This window comes from Elephas maximus, chromosome 9 (assembly GCF_024166365.1).
Source record: "Elephas maximus indicus isolate mEleMax1 chromosome 9, mEleMax1 primary haplotype, whole genome shotgun sequence".
In the NCBI taxonomy this organism is placed as follows: Eukaryota; Metazoa; Chordata; class Mammalia; order Proboscidea; family Elephantidae; genus Elephas; species Elephas maximus.
This window is the reverse complement of record NC_064827.1, coordinates 48,313,872-48,337,654: the sequence shown is the minus strand read 5'-3', so window position 1 is coordinate 48,337,654 and position 23,783 is coordinate 48,313,872. Positions and strand designations below refer to the sequence as shown.

At 42.6% G+C, this 23,783-nt stretch overlaps 1 protein-coding gene across 1 annotated transcript in view; it reads left to right on the top strand.

Annotated features, from left to right (window-relative positions):
- The window catches only part of GABBR2 (gamma-aminobutyric acid type B receptor subunit 2), a 439,230-nt gene that overhangs the window by 267,346 nt on the left and 148,101 nt on the right, over positions 1–23,783 (top strand). The window contains exon 7 of the mRNA XM_049896560.1: positions 17,688–17,924. Coding sequence (XP_049752517.1) covers positions 17,688–17,924 — 237 coding nt within the window. The remainder of the gene's footprint in view (positions 1–17,687; positions 17,925–23,783) is intronic.

Sequence of the window (23,783 nt, the reverse complement as noted above, 5' to 3'; positions counted from 1 at the left end):
CTAGAGATCATATTGTTCAGCCTCCTGTCAGATTCTCAGATCCTTCCAGTAACAGGGAGCTCCCTACTTCTCCCTTAATTCCCACACTGATCCCTCTGGGCCACGCAGGTCCTGCTGGTCCCTTTGCTCCATGTAGCCCTTCATAGATTTGGGGGCGGTGACCACATCCCCAGAGGTGTTCCTTCTCCAAACCAAGCACTCCTAATCCCTCCAGTTTAACACACAGACAAGGGGCAGAATCTAAGGGGATGCCAAAAACCTCAGGAATGAAGATAAACCATATTTTAAAACATTATTAAATCTAAATTAATACAAAAAATCTATGATGACCAAAATTTTAAATAAAATAGGATACGGCTCTGCACTTGCATGAGTTCCCTCACTTGCCTCACCCTAATCCTGCCCCTTTGGATCCTGACTTCACTTAAAAATGTGAAATTTTGTTCACCATAAATTTTTTTACATTAATTTTGACTTTTAAAAATGTTGCATTGAAATATTATTTATCTTGATGGCTCAGTTTTTTTGGCTCCCCCTTCAGTTCTGTACCTGAAGCTTGTGCCTCACTTGCCTCACCCTAGGCCTGGCCCTCCCCATGCTCGGCCTGACCTCTGCACTTGCTTTGTGGAACACCCTCGAGAGCATGGGGCCCAGAGCTGAATAAAGCATTTCTCGTTGCGGCCTGACCACAAGCCAACTCCTCCACCACCAACACCAGCTTTCAGAAATCTGTGGCCAATGGAAGTACTAGAGAGTCAAGACATGCTTTCTGAATTTGAGTTTGTGTTTACGTGGCCATTCAGGGCTATGGTCAGCGTGGCACTGGCTGCTGGATTATGCTTGTATTTTGGTGTCTGTCTGTGTCCATGAAGACAAGCAAACACTTGTCCAATATTAGCAAGTAAGCAGGCTCTCGCCAACCTCACCATTTTACAGATGGAGAAACTGAGGAGAGAAAGAAGGGACACACTTCAAGTCTCCCAGCAGGTCAAGAGCAGCTCCAGGAAGCCAGGAGTCCTGCTTCCTACCAGTGCCCCATCCCCTCTCCCTTGCTATTCCTCTGGACTCGAACATGCTCTCCGTGGGGGGCCTGTGTGATAAGCAGCTTCTGATGACAGGGCGAAAAGTAAGATGGCAAAAACAAGTCATTTTGACTCCCAGGGACATTTTGCCTCCCAAAACATTCTGTCCCTGTTTGTTCTTTATTGGGGCAATCGAGTGTGTCCATAAAGTGATGGGAGGTGTAGGTGCCCCTTTTTGGTCAACCCAGACCAGTGTCTAATCCTGGCATTCATACCCATTGGTCTGCAGCTTCAGCAAGTCATTCTCCCTCCCTCAACTGAAAGTAAGCAATTTGGATCAGATAATTTCTAGGATCCTTTGAAAGTGAAGTTCTCTGACTCTGTAATTGTGGTATTGAGATATTACAGCAAGTGGTGTGACGTGGTTATAATGTTCAACTGTGGAATCCCCTAGAATAAAAATGACTCCGTTAAGAGAGGGTCATAGAATCAGTTGGAATAGTGGCCCCTCCTGGATGTGTTCTCCAAGGTTCCCTTCGGCATCAAGCTGTCCCCACCTTGCTCATTGGCACCAAGAAAAATTCTGGTGGGAGAAGTAACAAGGTCGAAGTCTCTCTTCAGAAGCACGTACATCAGTCCTTCTGCCGGAGTTTTCAATGTTGGGTTCCCTGAGAACATTCAGAGTTCAGTCTTCCTGACGCTCACTTGCTTGGTCTTACTTGCTGTGGTCTCTAAAGGCAGGCTGCTCTCTCCTCGTTGAGGTTGCCCATCACCACCCCACTCCCCCAAAGTGACTCTGTCGGCATTGGTGATTTCAAGTCTCAACTTGCGTTTTTTCAAAGTCTCTCTAGGTTTTTTCCATTGTGAACATTTACTGTCCAGCCTTGATTACTCAGGTAATATTTCAGCCTCTCTGATAAGGACATCCCTCCCTTATTGCTGCTCTCTGCTGAGACGGACCTGGGGCCAGGGCAGCAGATGGAGATACTCACAGAACACTGAAATCAGTGGAGACCTCAGAGATGGCCCCAAGCCTTCACGTAAGGCACAGGCTTATTATTTGGAAAAGTCTTGCAATGTTTCCTGGTAAGAAGCTCCTGCAACCACTTGCTACTGTTTATTCAACATGGCAGAACTGGAAGGAACATCCGTCTAGAGCCCTCAATTTGCAGGGAATGACCCCTGAAAAGCTGCACCCACCTCACTGAGAGTACCATGGGTGCTCTGTGACAGAGGACTTGCAGTTTTAGGGAGCTGTGGGCTGTATAGTGGAGGAAGGGGAGGTGCTATGGAAAAGTAGGAGCACTTCGGGGACTGAGGCAGGCTGAGCTTCTTTTACTGTTTAGTTGAATTATTTATACTTTACAGTATGTAACATTTGTACATTGCTCTCCCCAAGACCCACATCCCCACTTTGTCTGAGCCTTAAGTATACATTTGTATGTTTGAGAATGCGCTTGTGCTGAAGTTCTTCCTCATCATCATTGGTCCATGAAACTTAACCTCTAAGAAATGCCTCAGGAAGCCCTGGTGGGTGCAGAATTCACTTAGTTCTTGTGTGTTGAAAACTTTTTCTGTGGCCTTGAGATTTGAAGGACAGGTTGGCTAGATATAAATTCCTTTGTTCACACTTTAGTTTTTTGTTTTTTAATGCTGCCCCATGGTTGCCTTGCTTTGTATCTATGTTTTGAAAAGTCTTCTGCTAGTCTAATTCTTTTCCTTTGTAAGCAGTTTGAAGCCTTGTGGATTATATCTTTACCTTTGAATTATCTAATATTATTGGGTAGGTCTTGGAACTGATCGTTCTAGGTTAAGTTTCCCAGGTACCTGGTAAGTCCTTTCAATGTGTAGATTCAGGTCTTTTTCTAATTCTGGGAAGTTTTCTAGAATAGTAGTTTTAACTATTATCTCTGCTCCATTGTTTGGGTTTAATTCTTCAAAAACAACAATTTCTTTTTCTGGTACTTCAATTACACGAGCACTATTCCTCTTCATCTGTCTTCCATTACCACTACTATCTCTCTGGCTCTTTTTATTTCTTTCTTTGTCATTTTTATTTTCTTGTTTGTTTTTCCTGCCTTTACTCAATGCCTTTTATTAAATTTTCCTTTGAATCTATTCTCCTTTGGGTTATACGTAATTTATTTTTCTTTTCTGAGATAGTTTTTTTTTTTTAATTCTTCCTGTTTTTATCCACTTCTGTTTTAAGTTTTTGAATTTCTGATTTGAGATGGTTTTTCATATTCTCAAATGCTTATCTAAGTATATTTAGTTCTGTTTAGGGTGCACACTTAGGGTTTTTCTGCTTCATGGTTGTTTGGGAGGAAGGATTTTCCTCAGTTGATAAGTTTGAAATCACTTCCTGATTTTCAGCAAGAGTTCTCCAAGGACTTTCCTTTTGTTCGTTTTTATGATATTGGGATATTTTTACAAGATTCCTAGTTTAACAGTATCTGTTCTGTCCACTTAGCACAGTACAAACACATTAGCAGATGTTTGTTTTAGTGGTTGAGGAGTGGTTGTGAATTCTCTGATTTCGTGCCTTTCTTTTATGGGGAAGGACACTAAATTTTCTGCTTTTTCTTCTTTCCCCCTTCAGCATCTGATTGCCAAAGGCTGCTTCTTCCCCTTTGTTTTCTTTTTTTTTTTCTTCCCCAGAAGCTACATGCTTGAGAGACTATCCCTTTAAATTTAGTCCGTGTCTTTAAATTGGGTGTCTGGCCTTTTATACTTTCTCTCTCTTTAATTGTGGGCCTGGGCCTGTTGATGGTATCTGATCCTTTAAGTCATGTACTTTGAAATCCCTTTCCTCTAGTAAGTGTTCTGACCCGCCCAGTTGTTTTCTTAGTCTTTCTGGTAGTCATTCAAAAAAAAAAAAAAATCCTTAAATCACTCCCACCGTCTGTCTTTCCCATCATCCTCTCAGTTTGCCTTTGCCCACAAAACCTTGCACCAGGGCATCATGGGAAAGCATAGGGATTGTCATGCTGGACTTTGTTCATTTTCCTCTTTTACTCACAGTTGTGCTGCTGTTTTGATAGTCTCTGTCTTCAGTTATTGGTGAGAGTATGGTTTTGTGTAGAATTTTTGTAGCTATGAAGCTATTTTGTATAGTTTGGGAAGGAGATTTTGGGAGGATAATTACTACACAGCCTTCATAGCCTTCAGCTACCTGGCTGTCCTCTAAATGCTGTTTTTTAATGAAGTGATATTGTTCCTGTCTTGTCTTCTAGAAGCTTTGCTGTTTTACCTGTCACATTTACATCTACAATAAACCTAAAATTGACTTCTGTGTATGGTGTGAAGTAAGAATCAAGATTCCTTCTCTTTTTTTATCTGGATATCTAATTGATCCAGCATCATTTACTGAAAAGTCCACCTCTTTCCACTCTGTGCAGCCGTATCACCTTTATCATAAATCAAATGACTGTAGATATTTGGTTTTATTTCTAGAATTTCTTTTCTCTTCCATTGGCTTATTTGTCTATTCTTGCACCAAAACACCTCTGCCTTAATTATTGTAGCTTTGTTAATAAGTCTTGATAACTAATAAAAAAAGAAAAGCACAAACTCACTGCTATCGAGTTGATTCTGACTCATAGAGACTCTATAAGACAGAGCAGAACGGCCCCATAGGGTTTCCAAGCTGTAATCTTTACGGAAGCAGACTGCCACATCTTTCTCCTGCAGATTAGCTGATAGTTTTGAACTACGAACCTTTTGGTTAGCAGCTGACCACTTTAACCACTGCGCCACCAAGACTCCTTACTAGTAATATAGGTCCTCCATTTTAGTTCTTCAAGATTGTCTTGGTTATTCTTGACTCTCTGCATGTCTGTATGTATTTTTTAATCAGGTGGTTAATTTCCACACACACACTGATACGTACACAAGCTTGCTGTGGTTTTTATTGATAATTTTACTGAATCTATAGACCAGCTATGGAAACGCTGGTGGCGTAGTGGTTAAGTGCTATGGCTGTGAACCAAAGGGTCAGCAGTTCGAATCCGCCAGGTGCTCCTTGGAAACTATGGGGCAGTTCTACCCTGTCTTATAGGGTTGCTATGAGTCGGAATCGACTCGACAGCACTGGGTTGGGTTCTGGGTTATAGATCAACTTCAGGAGAACTGACATCTTTATAATATTGAATCTCCAATCCATGAATTTTGGATATCTTCGCATTTATTTAGGTCTCCTTTAATCCCTCTCAGAAATGTTTTTTAATTTTCTTTGTAGAATTCTTGCACATCTTTTGTCTGATTTATTTCCAGGCATGTCTTTTGGTGAATATATGTGCACGTCACTGTTGGGTACGTACTTAGGAGTGGAATTTCTGAGTCATAAGGTATGCATATTTTCAGCTTTAGTGGACACTGCCAAATGGATTTCTAAAGTGATTGTTCCGACTTTCACACACACCAGTGGTGACTGAGGGTTCCAGCTGATTCACACACACCAACATTTTGTATTGTCAGCTTTTGTGTGTAGTAGTTTCTATTTTAATTTTAATGTGCATTTCCCTGATGACTAATGAAGTTGAGCATCTTTTCATATTTTTATTAGTCATTTTGATATCCTCTTGTGAATTGCCTACTCAAGTCTTTTGACCATTTTCCTATTGGATTTTCTGTTTTTCATTGATGTGTAGAAGTTCTTTTTATATTCTGGATATTAGTCCTTTGTCAGTTTTATATATTACTTCTGTCTTGCATTCTGTGGCTTGCCTCTTCTCTCTCTTAATGATATATTTTGATTAACAGGACTTTTTCATTTTATTGTAGTCCAATTTATCAGTCTTTTTCTTTATAATTAGTATGTTTGTGTCCTGCTTAAGACACATTTGCCCACCCCAAGGTTATGAAGATATTTTTCCATTTTGCCTTTTAGGAGTTTTGTTTTACCTTTCACACTTAGATATAGAATCCACATGGAATTGATTTTATTAATCATCTGAGGAAGGATGAAGATTCATCTTTTTCCACATGAATAACTGATAACTCAGGAACATTTATTGTGAAGTCCACCATCCCCCACCCCCACCCCATGCTACGTTGTCACCTTTATTAAAAATCAGATGACTCTGTATAGTGTGTGTCTGTTTCTGGACTTTTTATTCTCTTCCATAATTCTATTTGCTTATCCTCCCATCAATACCACGGTATCTTAATTACTGAAACTTTATTATAAGACCTGATAACTCATAATGCAAGTCCTTTACCTTTGTCCTTCTTTAAGATTTTCTTGGATGTTCTTGGCTCTAATGTAATTTTTCATTTACGTGTGCTCATATATTTACACTTTTCATTACTGTTCATTTCTAACAGCATTTCTGTCTCTATTTATGACCATTTTCTTGATGTCTGAAGAAGTTCTTTTGCTTTCTTTTAGTAGGAATCTGCTGGAGACAAATTATGTCAGTTTCTGTTTATCTGAAATTTTCTGTATTCCACTTTCAATTTTGAGGGATATATTAACAGAGAATAGAAGTTTAGGTTGTCTGTTATTTTATTTCACTACTTTAAGATGTCATCTCATTGTCTTCCAGCTTCCATTATTTCTATTAAGTCAGCTGTCAGACTTATTGTTGCTCTTTGAAGGTAATTTATCTTTGTTTCTACAACTGCATTTAGGATGTTTGCTTTTCTTTGGTCTTCAGCAGTTTTACTGTGCAGTGCTGAAGTGAGGTTTTATCCTAATAGAAGTTCACAGACCTTCATAGAATTTCGTGAATCTGTGGATTGATGTTTGGGAAAATCCTAAGTTAGTAACCCTTTAAATGTTGTTGCTGCCCATTCTAGGCCACCAATTATACATATGTTATTCCTTTTTACCACCATGCATCTGTCAGTTTGTCATAATGTGGTTGCTTACATGTTGCCGTGATGCTGAAAGCTATGGCACCAGTATTTCAAATACCAACAGGGTCACCCGTGGTAGACAGGTTTCAGCAGAATTCCAGGCTAAAACAGACTGGGAGAAGGACCTGGTGGTCTACTTCTGAAAAAAATTGGCCAGTGAAAACCTTATAAATGACAGTAGAACAATTGTCTGATACAGTGCTGGAAGACAAACCCCTCAGGTTGAAAGGCACTCAAAATATGACGGGGGAAGAGCTGTCTCCTCAAAGTAGAGTAGATCTTAATGACATGGATGGAGAAAAGCTTTCAGGACCTTCATTTGCTGATATGGCATAATTCAAAATGAGAAGAAATAACTGCAAACATCCATTAATAGCCAGAACATGGCATGTACAAAGTGTGAATCTAGGAAAATTGGAAGTTGTCAAAAATGAAATGGAACACATAAAGATCTATATCCTAGGCATTAGTGAGCTGAAATGGACTAGTATTGGCCATTTTGAGTCAAACAGTCATATGGTCTACTATGCCAGGAGTGACAAAATGAAGAGGAATGACATCACATTCATCATCAAAAAGAACATTTCAAGATCTGTCCTGAAGTACAACACTGTCAGTGATAGAATCATATCCATACACCTACAAGGAAGAACGGTTAATATGACTTTATTCAAATTTATGCATCAACCACTAATGCCAAAGAGGAGTAAAGTGAAGATTTTAACAAATTCTGCAGTCTGCAATTGATCAAACGTGCAATTAAGATGCATTGATAATTACTGGAAATTGGAATGCAAAAGATGGAAACAAAGAAGAAGGATCAGTAGTTAGAAAATATGGCCTCGGTGATAGAAATGATGCTGGAGATCACATGATAGAATTTTACAAGACCAAGGACTTTTTCATTACAAATACCTTTTTTCAGGAACATAACCAGTGACTCTGCGTGTGGACCTTACTGGTTGGAAAGCAAAGGAATCAAACTGACTGTGTCTGTGGAAAGAGACAGTGGAAAAGCTCAATATCCTCAGTCAAAACAAGGCCAGGGGCCGACTGCAGAATGAACCGTCAATTGCTCATATGCAATTTCAACTTGAAACTGGAGATAATTAAAACAAGTCCGTGAGAGACAAAATATGACCTTGAGTATATCCCACCTGAATTCGGAGACCATCTCAAGAATAGATTTGATGCATTGAACACTAATGACCCAAGACCAGGCGAGTCGTGGGATGACATCAAGGATGTTAAACATGAAGGAAACAAAAGGTCATTAAAAAGACAGAAAGAAAGAAAAGACTAAAATGGATGTCAGAAGAGACTCTAAAACTTGCTCTTGAATGTAGATAGCTAAAGCGAATGGAAGAAATGAGAAAGTAAAAGAGCTGAACAGAAGATTTCAAAGGGCAGCTTGAGAAGACAAAGTATTACAATGAAATGTGCCAAGACCTGGAGTTAGAAAACCAAAAGGGAAGAACACTCTCAGCATTTTTCAAGCTAAAAGAGCTGAAGAAAAAATTCAAACTTCGAGTTGCAATATTCAAGGATTCTATGAGCAAAATATTCAATAATGTAGGAAGCATTAAAAGAAGATGGAAAAAATACACAGAATCACTGTACCAAAAAGAATTGGTCAGCGTTCAACCATTTCAGCAGGTAGCATATAATCAACAACCAATGGTATTGAAGGAAGAAGTCAAGCTGCACTGAAGGCAATGGCGAAAAACAAAGCTCCAGGAACTGACGGAATACCAGTTGAGATGTTTCACCAAACCGGTGCAGCGCTGGAAGTGCTCACTCATCTATACCAACAAATTTGGAAGAGAGTTCCATGGCCAACACACTGGAAGAGATCCATATTTGTGCTCATCCCAAAGAAAAGTGATCCAACAGAATGTGGAAATTATCAAACAATGTCATTAGTATCACACGCAAGTAAAATTTTGCTGAAGATAATTCAAAAGTGGTTGCAGCAGCACATTGACAGGAAAATGCCAGAAATTCAAGCTGGATTCAGAAGCGGGTATGGAACGAGGGATATCATTGCTGATATCAGATGGATATTGGCTGAAAGCAGAAAATACCATAAAGATGTTTACCTGTGTTTTATTGACTATGCAAAGGCATTTGACTGCGTGGATCATAACAAATTATGGATACATTGTGAAGGATGGGAATTCCAGGACAGTTAATTGTGCCATGAGCAATTTGTACATAGACCAAGAGGCAGTTGTTCAGACAAAACAAGGGGATACTGCATGGTTTAAAATCAGGAAAGATGTGTATCAGGGTTGTATCCTTTCACCATGCTTATTCAATCTGTATACTGGGCTTATAACCCCAGAAGCTGGACTGTATGAAGAAGAACACAGCATCAGGATTGGTGGAAGACTCATTAACAACCTGCGTTATGCATATGACACAACTTTGCTTGCTGAAAGTGAAGAGGACTTGAAGCACTTACTGATGAAGATCGAAGACTACAGCCTTCAGTATGGATTACAGCTCAACATAAAGAAAACAAAAATCCTCACAACTGGACCAATAAGCAACATCATGATAAAAGGAGAAAAGACTGAAGTTGTCAAGGATTTCATTTTTCTTGGATCCACAATCAGTGCCCCTGGAAGCAGCAGTCAAGAAATCAAACACGTATTGCATTGTGAAAATCTGCTTCAAAAGACCTCTTTAAAGTGTCAAAAACAAAGATGTCAGCTTGAGGACTAAGTTGTGCCTGACCCAAGCCATGCTGTGTTCGTTTGTCTTATATGCATGTGAAAACTGGACAATGAATAAGGATGGCTGAAGAAGAATTAATGCCTTTGAATTATGGTGATGGAGAAGAGTACTGAATATACCATTGACTGCCAGAAGAACAAACAAGTCTGTCCTGGAAGAAGTACAGCCAGAGTACTCCTTGGAAGTGAGGATGGCCATACTTCGTCTCACATACTTTGGGCATGTTATCTGGAGGGACCAGTCTCTTGAGAAGGCCATCATGCTTGGAAAGGTCAGCAAAAAAGTGGAAGACCCTCAGCAAATAGATTGATACAGTGGCTACAACAATGGGCTTAAACATAGCGACCATCCTGAGGAAGGCTCTTGACTGTGCAGTGTTTTCTTCTTTTGTTCATATGGTTGCTGTGAGTTGGAACCAACTCGATGGCACCTAACAATAACAACAATATTTCTTTTCAACCAAACCAAAAACCAAACCCACTGCCGTCGAGTCGATTCCGACTCATAGCGACCCTATAGGACAGAGTAGAACTGCCCCATAGAGTTTCCAAGGAGCACCTGGTAGATTCGAACTACCAACCTCTTGGTTAGCAGCCATAGTAGCACTTAACCACTATGCCATCAGGGTTTCCAACATACTCCGTATATTTGTTATGTTTATTTCTTGTATTCTGTTCTTTTTTCCTCCCTTTGCTTAAATCAGAGTATACACTGCTAACCTGTGTTCCAGTTCACTGACCTACCCTCTGCTTTGTTTAATATGTTCCTTAACCCACCTATTGAATTCTTAAGTCTTAGTGTGTCAGTGATTCTGACACAGATCATCTACGTACTGGGGTATAGGAACAGGTAGACTACATGTCCTCTAGGGTGCCTTCCAAATGAGACTCTCTGATTCCAACATCCCGTAAGGGATGCTAGAGAGAAACTCTGCTACTGTTGCCTCTGTGGTGGGCAGTTGGAGATGTGGAAGGGGGTGTATCTTTATCCTTCTCCTCCTCTCTTCTGTCCATGAGGCTCCTGTATTAGTTTACTAGGGCTGCTGTAACAAAGTATAGCAAAGTACCACAAGCTTGGTGACTTAAAACAACAGAAATTCATTCTCTTACAGCTTTAGAGGATAGAGGTTTGAAATCAAAGTGGCAGCAAATCCATATTGCCTCTGAAGGTTCTGAGAAAAGATCCTTCCTTGCCCTTTCCCAGCTTCTGGTGTTGCTGGCACTCCTTGGCGTTCCTTGGCTTGTAGACACATCACTCCAGTCTCTGCCTCTGTTGTCACAGGGCCTTCTTTCTGTGTGTCTCTTCTACTCTTCTTGTAAGGACCCCAGTGATTGGACTTAGCTTATCTTTTAGCTTAGCAATTCAACTCATAACAGCTCTACCCTCCCAGAAAGCAGGACTCAGCTTGATTCTGTCGGAATGACAGACCTATAACATTCAGTCACATTGTGGGTTAGCAAACTTGTGTGGGCTAGCCTGGGAACCTAACCACTATTTATAACGTGGTTTCTGTGGGGAAACGTGTTCCAACTTCTGACAGCTGCCTTTCAAAAATGTGCTGTAGCACAACCTATGAGGAATTGGGGACTATCTAGGTAAAGTTATTTTCTCAGAAACTTTTAAGTATCACACGATAAACTTGACCTCAGAGGATAAGTAATTAATCACCTTTTAGTGTCAGCTTTATAGTGGAAGCAATTCCTCTGCCATGAATAATTGGAGGCCTGCTTTCAGAACAACTATTACTTTTTCTCAGACAACTGTGAGAGTGTTTCTTCCTGCTGTCATTGTTTTGCCCAAGGGAGATTGGTGCTGGCTTCACCTGGGAACAGTGATGAATGGCCTGGGATGTAATGAGGTAGCAATGACTTCTTCAACACGGTCCTCACAAAGACAGTAGGAATAAGGTCACCTTTCAGGGCTTAGCTACACCCGTGCTCCATTCCAAGGACTTTACCAACAGAAGTGAGGTAAACAGCCGTATTTCCAGTGTTCTTCCCTTCTCTCCTCTCTCGCCTCTCTACCCTCAGAATGACGAACAATTTTATGAGATAGAAAAAGATATGGACTTACAAGTGGTACATTAAATATATATATGTATTTTTATATATAATATAAATTTTATCCATTATTTAATCTCAACCAGAACCAACTCCACACAAATTATTTATTGATTTGTGGAAAAAAAAAGGGGGGGGGGGAATAATTAGGACACATTTTATAAACAGAGCTTTAGGTCATGCTGGCACCTGGAAGATCCTGGAAAAACTCTGGTTAGAAAGTGTGGAAAGAAATGTTTTCAGATTAAAATCAATGGAGATATATATATATAACATTCAGTTGAATAATGAGAAGAAGAACTGGTTTTATTTCAGTCAATCTAATTTTTAACTTATTAAAAGATACTAGGGTCCTGGGACAGCCCGTATTTTAATCTAAAAAAAAGTAAAGTAGGAGGGAAAACACAAAAAGTAAAAAAAAAAAAAAAAAAATCCATCAAACAGATGGTATAATGACTAAACTGAGAGACTTAAGGAAGACCCAGCACTTAAATTATTACACATGAGATCTGAGAAGCTAAGTGGGGTAAATCTGTGCATGAGTAACGGTTGGAGTCTGCTCTCTGCAGCACCAACTTTTTGTGTTTTCCTCATACTTAGAGATAGAGGAAACCCTGGTGGCCTAGTGGTTAATTGCTATGGCTGCTAACCAGAAGGTTGGCAGTTCAAATCTACCAGCTGTTCCTCAGAAACTCTGTGGGGCAGTTCTACTGTGCCCTATAGGGTCACTATGAATTGGAATTGACTCAACAGCAATGGGTGGGGGGTGGCAGTTTAGAGAGAGAGAGTAAGCAATATGGATGAACCTTGAAAACATTATGTTGAGTGAAATAAGTCAGCCGCAAGAGGATAAATACTGTATGATGCCACATATATGAAACAGGCAAATGTATGGAGGCCAAGGCTTATTGGTGGCTATGAGGTTGGAAGGGAGGGAGAAATGGGGAGTCCTTGCTTAGAGGGCACTGAGTTTCTCTCACTGGTGGTAGAAGGATTTGGAAAAGGATAGTGGTGATGGTTGTACACAGGATGAATGCAGTCAGTATCACTGAATTATACATGTAAAAATTGTTGAATTGGCAAATAATTTGTTATATATATTTTTATCACAATAAAAAGAAGAAAAAAGACATAGAAGGTTTTGTTGGGCCCAAGGTCAAATTGAATGAATAAGATGATCTTGGCCCCTCTAGTATCCCCACAAAAAAAACCCAAAAAAACTATTCTCAGGGAAGTTAAAAAGTCCCACTCAGTTACCTGCTGGTGAGACCACACTAGGAATGTTCCCATCAGGTCTGGAGCCCCTACTCTAAGAACATCGTAGAAGCCTTGAAGATGCCCCAGGGGTATAATCTGGAAGGGGAGGAGGTCTGGAAATGCCATCTGAAGGTCCCCACTGGGTTGAACAGGTGGGACTCAGAGGCCCTTGGAGTGACTTTGTGAGCATCAGAAAAAGTTCATGAGAGCATAATCCCACAGGAGATAAGTCAAAGGGGCCGTGTTCCTTTTATGCTTAAAGCAACTAATCAGAGAGATATACATTCAAATAATTTTTAAAAGCTTAAAAATAGCCAATATTAACTGGGTATGATGAACCATGCTGCTGAACTGACAACTAGAAATATCTTCAAATCACATTTAAAAAAAAAAAATATATATATATAGCCAAATAGTAAATAATGGCAGATAACAAAACCAAAAACCAAACCCAGTGCCATCAAGTCGATTCCAACTCTTAGCGACCCTAGAGGACAGGGTAGAACTGCCCCATAGAGTTTTCAAGGAGCGCCTGGCAGATTTGAACTGCCGACCCTTTGGTTAGCAGCCATAGCACTTAACCACTGTGCCACCAGGGTTGGCAGATAACAAGGATGCATTAAAAACAAAGCATTCAAAGATGTAAATATCACAATAGCCATATGGTATAAAGAGGAAATCCATCTAAGAAATGAAAATGTCTAGTCAGTATTTGAAAGAAGCTCACTCTAATCATTAATCAGATAGATGCAAATTAAAATTAAAAAAAGATACCCTTTTTTTTTTTAACCTAACAAACTGGAGATGATTTAAAAAAAAATACTATTGTTGGCAAGGCTGCAGGTAAATAGGTACTTTTGTACACACTGGGATTATAACATTTTATATTTTTGTAGAATAATTTGGCCCTACATATATGTGAATAGTGTATTTTTTTTTGTACTTCGCCTCAGTAATTACACTTATGGGAATTTATTCTAATACATATATATATATGTCAGTATATATATTCAGAAAATGTGTTCCTAGGTGGTGCAAATGGCTAAGTACTTGGCTGCTAACTGAAAGGTTGGCAGTTTGAACCCACCCAGAGGTGCCTCAGAAGAAAGACCTGGCAATCTACTTCCAAAAGGTCACTGCCATGAAAACCCTATGGAGTGCAGTTCTACTCTGAAACACATGGGGTCACCATGATTTGGAATTGACTGAACAGCAACTGGTTTGGTTTTTGTTTTTAGTTCACAAAATGTAGCTACCAGGATGCTTCTTGCACTCCTAACAAAAAACGAACAAACCCGTTGCCGTCCAGTCGATTCTGACTCATAACGGCCCTATACATGGGAAAAATTAGAAGCAGCTTAAATGTTCAATAAGTAGAAATTAGTTAAGGAAGGAAAGATAGGGTGTCCATGTCCTGTAGAGGCCCTGCTTCAGCACGGCCCCCAGGCCACCCTGGGCCAGCAGCTGTGCTGAGTGGCCAAGCTTGACCAACCAGCATTCCTGTCTTGGACTGTTACTATTAATAACACCCCCGTTGCTGGCATTTGTGGAGCATCTACCATGCCTGAACACGGGGCAGGGCACTCTTGGTGCCTCATCTCACTGAGCTTTCTCAGCTGCCTGCTAGTGGAAGATGCTGGGACGTGAGAACCAAGGAACCTGCACAATCACACAGTAACCATCATCGGGACTGGAGGGCAGGTCTGCCTATCTCTACAGTCTTGTGACCTTGTCACGTGTCAGGTTCCTTCTCTTACTGCTGAGAGGAAACGTCTGGATTACCTGGTCGTTTTACAGATGGGGAAACCGAACCCCAGAGTCTTGCAGGTATTGTTTGGGTTCTATCTTGGCCCCAGTGATCACAACAGATAATCTTCATGGAGTTTAATTCTAGTTGGGTGGGGAGGGAGGGGTTGAACAACAAACAATAAACGAAGAAACGCATAATAGGAAAATCGCAGGATGTGATAAGTGCAATAAAGAAAATAAAACCAGTAGATATAGAATGCCTGGGGTGAGGGGCTTTTAGAAAGGGGAGTGAGGGAAGCCTGCCTTGAGAAGGGACCAACCATAAAAACCAAACCTGTTGCTCTCAATTCCAACTCATAGCAACCCTATACGACAAAGTAGAACCATAGGGTTTCCAAGGAGTGCCTGGTGGATTCGAACTGCCAACCTTTTGGTTAGCAACCGTAGCTCTTAACCACTACACCACCAGGGTTTCCTGAGAAGAGACAGGTGTTGAAATATGAATGGTGGCATTATCATGCAAAGAGCAGGAGGAGCTTTCCAGAAGAGGAAACTCCAGTGAAAAGCCTTGAGGTGCGAGGTAATTGAAGGACCCAAAAGGTTTAGGGAAGAGAGAGCCTCGTAATGGGCCATTTCGTGCTCCACAGCATAAGTGCAAATAGCCAAGGATGATTGCAGCGCAGTGGAAGCCAGCCAGAACGGGAAGGTGGGTGGGTGGCTGGAGGATTAACTGAGGGAGTGATTAACTGAGAACTGGTCATGAGGATCTTTGCCAAACTGGGCAGGAGATGCTGCTGGTCTCCTTGAATAACACTTGAATCTGAAGAGAGTTTCTGCTGTGTACTACGAGTGAAGATGACTGGACGTGATGCATTTCTGAGGGAAATTGCAAATGGATAAAATTTGAGCCTTCCAATATGGCCCCAAAACAAACAAACAAAAAAAGGAGGTAGATTCATTGCTCCAACACCGTTCACATATGGCCAGGCACAACCCATCACCTGCAGGGTCCACAGCTGGAGGGATTTGTCACCTCCCAGGCACACGTGAGCAAACCTCACTCCGCGAAAGCCTTGAACCAAGAGCGAGAGAATCGCCTCCTTGGCCACGGCCACAGCGACTGCAGCCATGGAACCACCTGCATTTCATGGCCTAATTTCACCTCCATTTTGGGTATTAGACCTGGGCCCAACAACTTGTGGTGGCTTTCAAAAAGCAGTTATGAGGCAGATGGGGAAAGGGGGAGTCATTGCTTAGGGGACGTTGAGCTTCTGTTAAGGGTGATGGAAAATTTTGGAAATGGATGGTAATGATGTTTGAACAACATGATAATATAATGGCACTGAACTGTACACATAAAAAATGTTGAAATGCCAAATGTTTTGTTGCATATATATTGAGCACAATTTAAAAAAAAAAAAAGCCAAAGATGAGCTAAATAGCAGAGGTGGAACAGGAAGTGTGTCTGGCTGCACACGTGCACAGACACACACACACAGAGAGCGCCATTGCTCTTGGGCAGGTCTCTGGACCACTCTGCGTCAGGCTTCAAATGGAAGAGGGGGTGTGACCATCTTTAAGGGCATTTATTGGCATAAAGTGGTAAGAGACCATGAGTTGATGGCTTCCAGGTGTGATTTGCCCCCTAGGAGGATTTTTCCCAATACTAAGCTGTGGCTCTGATGACCCTTCTGGAGCAGGTGTTCAGGAGTGATCTGAGAAAGGGCCAACGGATGCATGAAGGTAATGGCTCCCCCAGGGCGGCGTTCCTGTGGGTGTATAAGCTCCAGGGCTGGAGTAAAAAGGCAGTTTCATTACTTCGTAGCCACGGTCAGAATGTTAATATCACTGATGAAATTCTTTTATGAAATTCAGGCCATTGTGAGAAAAGAAATTTTTTGGTGCTGAGCTGTTCACAGACACTGCTATATAATGGAAGATGTGAAAGGAAAGAATAAGGAGATGGATGTTGGGGTCAGAACTGCCCTAAGACCTGGGCCACCGGGGTCTGCTCTCGGCCCCATGCCTTGTGAGGGCCTCGCTCAGTCCCACAGGGCTCAGAACCCATGAGGCCACAGGGACGCTTTCACCCAGAACCTGCGCCCCTCACTTCTAGACCAAAGAGCTGGAGCTGCTTCCTGGGCCTGGGGATTCTCTTTACTAGCCTGCGCTCTTGAGGTTGGGCCGCACCTCTGGGAGCCCAAGGGACTGCTGATGCTGGCGTAGGAGGTGTGGATGGAACTTGACTGGGCTACAGGATGGTGTGAGTGGAAAAGGAAGGGAACAGAGTGGGCCGCAGAGGAAGGCTAGCTCCCCCAACAGCTGTGGCCCACTTTAAGTTCTGAGGAGCCCATGCATTCTGAATGCAAACCTAGCCTTCCAGATCACTTGTTTTTGTTGCATGCCGTTGAGTGAGTTCCAACTCACAGTGGCCCCATGTGGGTTTGAACCACCAGCCTTTTGGATAGCAGTCCAGTGCTTAACCCATTGCACCACCAGGGCCCCCAGGAAGATATATTTGTCATGGTGGGAGGATAGAACATATTTTATTGAATAGTTTGTTAGCTTGATCCGTAACTTAAATATTTACACATACGGTATTTGGACCATCATCTGTCCTGTAGCCCCAGTCATTTGTGGAGCTGCCCCTCCACCATACCAAGTGCAAGCGTAGGTCCAGCCCAGTTCCTGGTAACAGGGGCAGGCCTGGTGTATTATTCCTTCTCCCCTCATCTCATGGACTCTGGAGTCAGACAGCCAAGGTTCAAATCTCGGCCCTACCTCTTGCTAGCCGTGTGACCCTAGATAAGTCAGCATTTCCCAGTCAATTTTTTCATCTGTAAAATGGGAATAGTAATAGTGCCCGCCTTATGAGGTTGTTGTGAGGATTACATGAGATAATGCCCACAAGGGCCTAGCACAGTAGACACTGGAGAGTGTCAGCTCTGCTCAGCATTGTATGCCTGTAAATTGATGTTCTCTGACACTCTTGTCTTTCCAGACTCCACAGCAGTATGAGAGAGAGTACAACAACAAGCGGTCGGGCGTGGGGCCCAGCAAGTTCCACGGGTACGCCTACGACGGCATCTGGGTCATCGCTAAGACGCTGCAGAGGGCCATGGAGACACTGCACGCCAGCAGCCGGCACCAGCGGATCCAGGACTTCAACTACACAGACCACACACTGGGCAGAATCATCCTCAATGCCATGAATGAGACCAACTTCTTTGGCGTCACGGTCAGTGTCAGGCCTCTGGGCTCTGATTTCCTTCATGCCGCTTGGCGACATCCCAGGCAAGAGGGTCTGTGGTACACAGCCTCTGATACGTGGCCTGTCTTCTTGGATTGTTGAAACAACCTCTTGTGAGTTGTAGGGTTTATGGCTGGTGTTTCAGGGGTCAGTGCAGTGTATGTGCTCTGACACACTGGAAAAATGCTTCTCTGTACCTCATGAGTAAGAAAGAGCATTGCGAATTGACTGTGTGGCACACAGGGCAGGTGGAATTTACTAGGTGGTGTGTGCCTGAGCAAACAGGAGCTCTGGATCCGAAGTTCAGTTCAAATCCCAGGCCTTCTATGTACAAGTTAAAGTTACCTTCTTTGAGCCACCATTTTTTCATTCACAAAATAGGGATCCCTACCTACCTTGCAAAATAATTGTAAAGATTAGCCATTACAGAATAAAAATTGCTAATATTTGTTGAGCAAGGTATTTGCTTTGAATCTCAAGTTTCTCATGTAGGAAATTGGGATGATAATGTATGTCTTATAGGAAAGTAGGGAAAATTGGCAATAATAATAATAGCTAATACTTCCTAATACTTCCTGTGCTAGACATTGGGCTAAGTCCCTTATATAGATTAGACTCAATAATGTATGCCCAGTACCAGGTACATAGTAGGCACTCAATAAATGCTATCTGTTGTTATTGTTAACAGCCATCTCATTGCATCCTGATGCCATCTGCAGGAAGTAGGAGCTGCTCTTATCCCCACCAAAAGTGGGGAGACTAGAGCTTGGAGAATTTAAGTACTGTAGCAGATCAGAAGTAGGCTGGACTTTGAACCTGGGTCCATCTGTCTCCAGAGCCCAAGCTCTTATCTGCTGCATTACATTGCCTTTGGTAACGGAGCTAAGTAGTAGTCATTGTTTTTATGTCTCATGATGACTCTGCTCCCCTGGGAATAGGTTGGATGGGCTAACATGCTGCCCTGTGTTCTATTTTAAAGAGCCATGCATAGTGTCATTCTGTCTTGGAGGTACTAAGAGGAGTAGATAAGATGAGCTGATTGGCACATTTCCTAAATGGTCATATTTGTACGTGCATGTGCTCAGCCTTGCATTGTTGGTCTGGTGGGCAGGAGCTGAGGATGTGGACAGTGGGATGGACACTGTAGTGAGTAAGACGGACTCGGTGCCCTGGAGCTCAGGGTTCAGATGCAAGGGTGAGACGTGGAGACAAATTATGACAAGAGGCTAAAAGTCCGCAGTACCACGTTCATTGCAGCATTATTCACAACAGCCCAAAACTGGAAACAACCCAAGTGGCCATCAACAGGTGAGTGGATAAACAAAAGGTAATATAGCCATGCAGTAGAATATATTATTCGGCCACAAAGAGAAGTGAAGCTCTGATACATGCTGCAACACGATGAACCTTGGAAACATGCTGAGTGAAATAAGTCAGACACAAAAGGACAAATATTGTATGATCCCACTGATGAAATATCTAGAATAGGCAAATGCGTAGAGACCAAAGTAGATTAGAGGTTTCTAGGGTTGGGGGGGAGAGAGAAATGGGGATTTACTGTTCAACAAGTACTGAGTTTAGTTAGTGTGATTAATGTCACTGAATTGTACACTTAAAATGGTTAAAATGGCAAATATTTCTGTTACGTATATTTTACCATAATTTATAAAAAAAAAAAAAAAAAAGTGCTCAGTGCTATGGGAGAAACCGAGACTTTGGTGAGGAAGTTAGAGAAGGCTTTTTGGAAGAGCTTGAAGGTTGGGTGGGAGTTAGCCATGCAGAGAGGGGGCTGGCAGCCTGGTCAGAGGGGGCGTGGTAAGCAGGGCATGTTGCCCGAACCACATGCGTGTGAGTGGGGACTGCCAGTTTGGCTGGAAAACAGGAAAGGTGGATGATGAGTCTGAGAAGGTAAGCCAGGGCCAGATTCTGGAGGGGCAAGCTAAGGAGACTAGCCTGTATCTCATAAGCCTGCAGTTCTCAAGCATGCTTCCCTGACCAGCAACATCGGTATCACCTGGGAGCTTCTTAAAAAAACTGAAACCAAACCCACTGCTGTTGAGTCAATTCCGACTCATAGTGACCCTATAGGACAGTGTATAACTGCCCGATAGAGTTTCCAAGGAGCATCTGGTGGATTCGAACTGCCGACCTCTTGGTTAGCAGCCGTAGAACTTAACCACTAGGCTACCAGGGACCTTCTTAGAAATGCAAATTTTCAGGCCCTGCCCCAGACCTACTGAATCCAAACTCTAGGTGCTAGGCCCAGCCATCAGCAGCTGTAACAAGCCCTCAAGGTAATTCTAATAGACACTGGACTTGAGAGCTACCGAGGTTTGCAATGCATCCTTGGCTGGTGCGAATGATTAACAAGGTCGGCTGCTAACCGAAAGGCTGGAGGTTTGAGGCCACTCTGAAGCACCTCAGAAGAAAGGCCTGGCAATCTGCCTCTGAAACATCAGCCATTGAAAACCCTAGGAGCCTAGTTCTGCTCTGACACACATGGGATCGCCACAAGTCGGAATTGACTCCACAACGGTTGGTTGTTTGGTTGGCTGGTCAGTTGGTCCGTCGGTCGGTCGAGGTTTGCTAACTAAGAATTAAATATTTGAAAGCCCTGTGTGGCGCCACTCTGGACCTGAAGACTCGGGTAATCTACTCCCACAATTCAGAAATAAAGAGTACGTAGTTATCTGCAAAGTTCGTTTTTAGATCACAGCCTAGATTCAGACTGGAAACTAACAGCTTTCCTCGGACCAGTGTTTTTAAATATATGTATATGTATGTATATAGATATATATGTGTATGTTGTTGTTTGTTGGGTGCCACAGAGTCGATTCCGACTCATAACAACCCTATTTGACAGAGTAGAACTGCACATAGGGTGTTCTTGGCTATATTCTTTATGGAAGCAGATCGTCAGGTCTGTCTCCCACGAAGCAACTAGGTGGGTTTGAACAGCCAACCTTTCGGTAAGCAGCTGAGTGCTTAACTGTTTGTAGCACTAGGGCTCCTTTGTATATGAATATGTATATAATATACGATATTTTATATATATATATATGTATTTTATAATATCCTCAGAAACCTTTGTTATAGGATCTCACATGGAGCCCAGTATAGAAAACAGATTAAAGAGAATCTTCTTTGGTTGAACTGGGTAAGAGCCCAGAGCCCTGCCTGTTTAGCCAACTCTTCCCACAGCCCCCTCTCCACCCCAGCGGAGAAGCCCCTGAGATCCCTTCCTTAGAAAGGTTTGCAAGCATCCATCAAAATACCGCTCAAATCCTTTCTCCTCGTTGTACAAGCTCAGGAATTCAGAGAGAGAGGTGGGATTCACCCAGCACCCCGTGGGTAGGCTTGTGGCAGAGCTGTTTCAAAACATGGGTACACCACTCAGGCCATCTTTTCACGCCTTAACTGTTTCTTCTTTAATAGGACGATTTTATAGTATCCAAAATTGAAATGCCTGGGTAGAGAGCTACAGAATCTAGGAAGCATTTTGTCATCTCTCATAATCCTGGAAGCTGGCATTTTGCCTAGATGTCTGACCTATCTTAGATGGAGATCATTTATAAACACTTCTAAATGCTCCCTTTTATCTAAGCCAAATAATACATAATCCCTACTTGATGAACAATTAGATAAAACTTCCCAAAATGCTTTACATGATTTAAAGATGAGTTTCTTTTTAATGGGAAATTCCTTGATGCATATTTATGCCTGCTCATTTGTGACTCATAATTCAGCAGATGTCAGAAGTGGAAATGTCTTAAAGATCTTCAAATTCAAACCCCTCATGTTGTACACAGGAGTCTCTGGGTGGCACAAAGGGTCAAGCACTCAGCTGCTAACCAAAAGGTTGGAGGTTTGAGTTCACCCAGAGGTGCCTCTGAAGAAAGGCCTGGCAATCTGCTTCTGAAACGTTAGCCCTTGAAAACCCTTTGGAGCACAGGGATTGTCGTGAGTCAGAGTCAGCTCAATGGCAGCTGGTTGGTTTGTTTTGTCTTTTTCGTGTTGTGGATGAGTATCTGAGGCCCAGAGAGGAAAAAGGACTTCTTCAGAGTCACACCATCAGATATTTCCAGCAGAGCCAGAGTGGCAACTGGGACTAGCCCTGCCCCCACCACGCTCAACACCATCTCGCGTCTCTTTGTGCAAGCCCCTCTTCAGTTAAAAAAGAGATGCCAGTAGAGAAGCCATTCTGTGCTTTTCTACCCCCCTCTTTATCCCCTTTGTCACATATTAATATGTACTTGTCACTGGGTTGCAGTCAGGTTTCATTAAAATTTTTTTTCAATCAAAGACAAAAAAGGACATATTCTGACAAAATAAAAATGTCTTTGTGGCTCAAGAAGACTGCAGAAGGCCAAGTTCAACCACAAGTAAAGAGTGAGAAAGGAAAGGAACAAATGAGGTGGAAATGAATTGAAGCACCTTCCACTTGCTGAAGGGTTTGCATTGTACAGCTAACACAGTATCCATTTTTCCACTCTCAGACAGACGCTTTATTCTGGGTCACCCTCATTCAGCATGTTTACTGTACGGAAAAGTGTTTCAACACATTAAATTCATTATGTCCGTGACTCGATTTCAATTGATTCAGTATGCACCCTCTGCTGGGAGCCGGGCCTGTGGTTCCTGGTTGCCGTGCTGAAGAGGGAATTCCCCTGTGCATCCCAGGTTGGGAGTCCGGCTTAGTTTGAGGCCCAGCTCTGTTTCAGCATCCTGGGAGCTCCCCTCCCAGCTGTCCTTCTCAGGGAACACGCTGAAATGCTGTTAGGGGGCCCCACCTGCACATCAACGGCCTGGGGGTCCTGCTCACCTCTGACTCCCTTAGTGCAGGATTCTAACCTCTCCATGGTCTGGAAACCTCAGAAAATTCAGATTGCTTCCCTACCCGGAGCCTCCTCTTCTGTCAAACTCCTGAGGAGGAAACTCAGGTTCAACTGGTTATTTAAATTTCAAAAGCCCAGAGCATTCTGAGAACCCCTTTTTCTGAAAGTGATTAAGTACTTGAAGCCCAGCTCACCAGAGTTCACCTAGGGCGTGATTCCTAAACTTCAGTATGCCAGAGAATCTCCCAGGGAGCTTGGTTAAAAATTCAGATTCCTTGGCCTTGCCCCAGAGATTCTGCATTAATGGCTTTGTGGTAGGACCTGGGAAGTCACGTAATTAACAAGCAGTCCAGATGATTCTCAAATAGCAACCTGGAGAATTGCTTGGGGCTCCAGTGGGTGCGCATATGCACGCACACGTGCGTGCGCGCGCGCACACACACACGCATGCATGTGCACACTGTTTTTAAACCTGTCCAAAATGTATTTGTTTCTACATGCACTCACTCCTTAAGCAGACTCTACTGAGTGCCCACTGTGTGCCCCATTGGTGCTGGGTGCTGGACTATAGCAAAGGATGACATATGGTCCCTGCCCTCAAGAGCTCCCTGCTCAGGAGGGAAGATGGACATGGGGATGAATAATTGCTGGGCAGTGCTCAAGGTCTGCCCGAGGCCCCTGGAAAGAGGAGTCTGTTCTGCTTAGAGGAGTAAAGACCAGGGACATCTCCTCAATTTTCCCACAGTCTAGTACGTAAAACTCGATGTCTCCATAATTGCAAGGTGTCCACCCTGTGGGTGCTCATCCTGTGCCATATGCTGGGAACAAGGGTGTAATTCCAGGCTCTCCCATTCTCAACACTCGTGCCTATAACACTGTGGCTTAACAGAGACCTCTAATTAGGCTTACATGACAAAGATGCACTCAATTCGTTGACAGAAGGGTATAACCCTTCAAAACACACCTGGCAAATAGATCAATAGATGAAGATCAACAGGTGAAAATCAAAGCC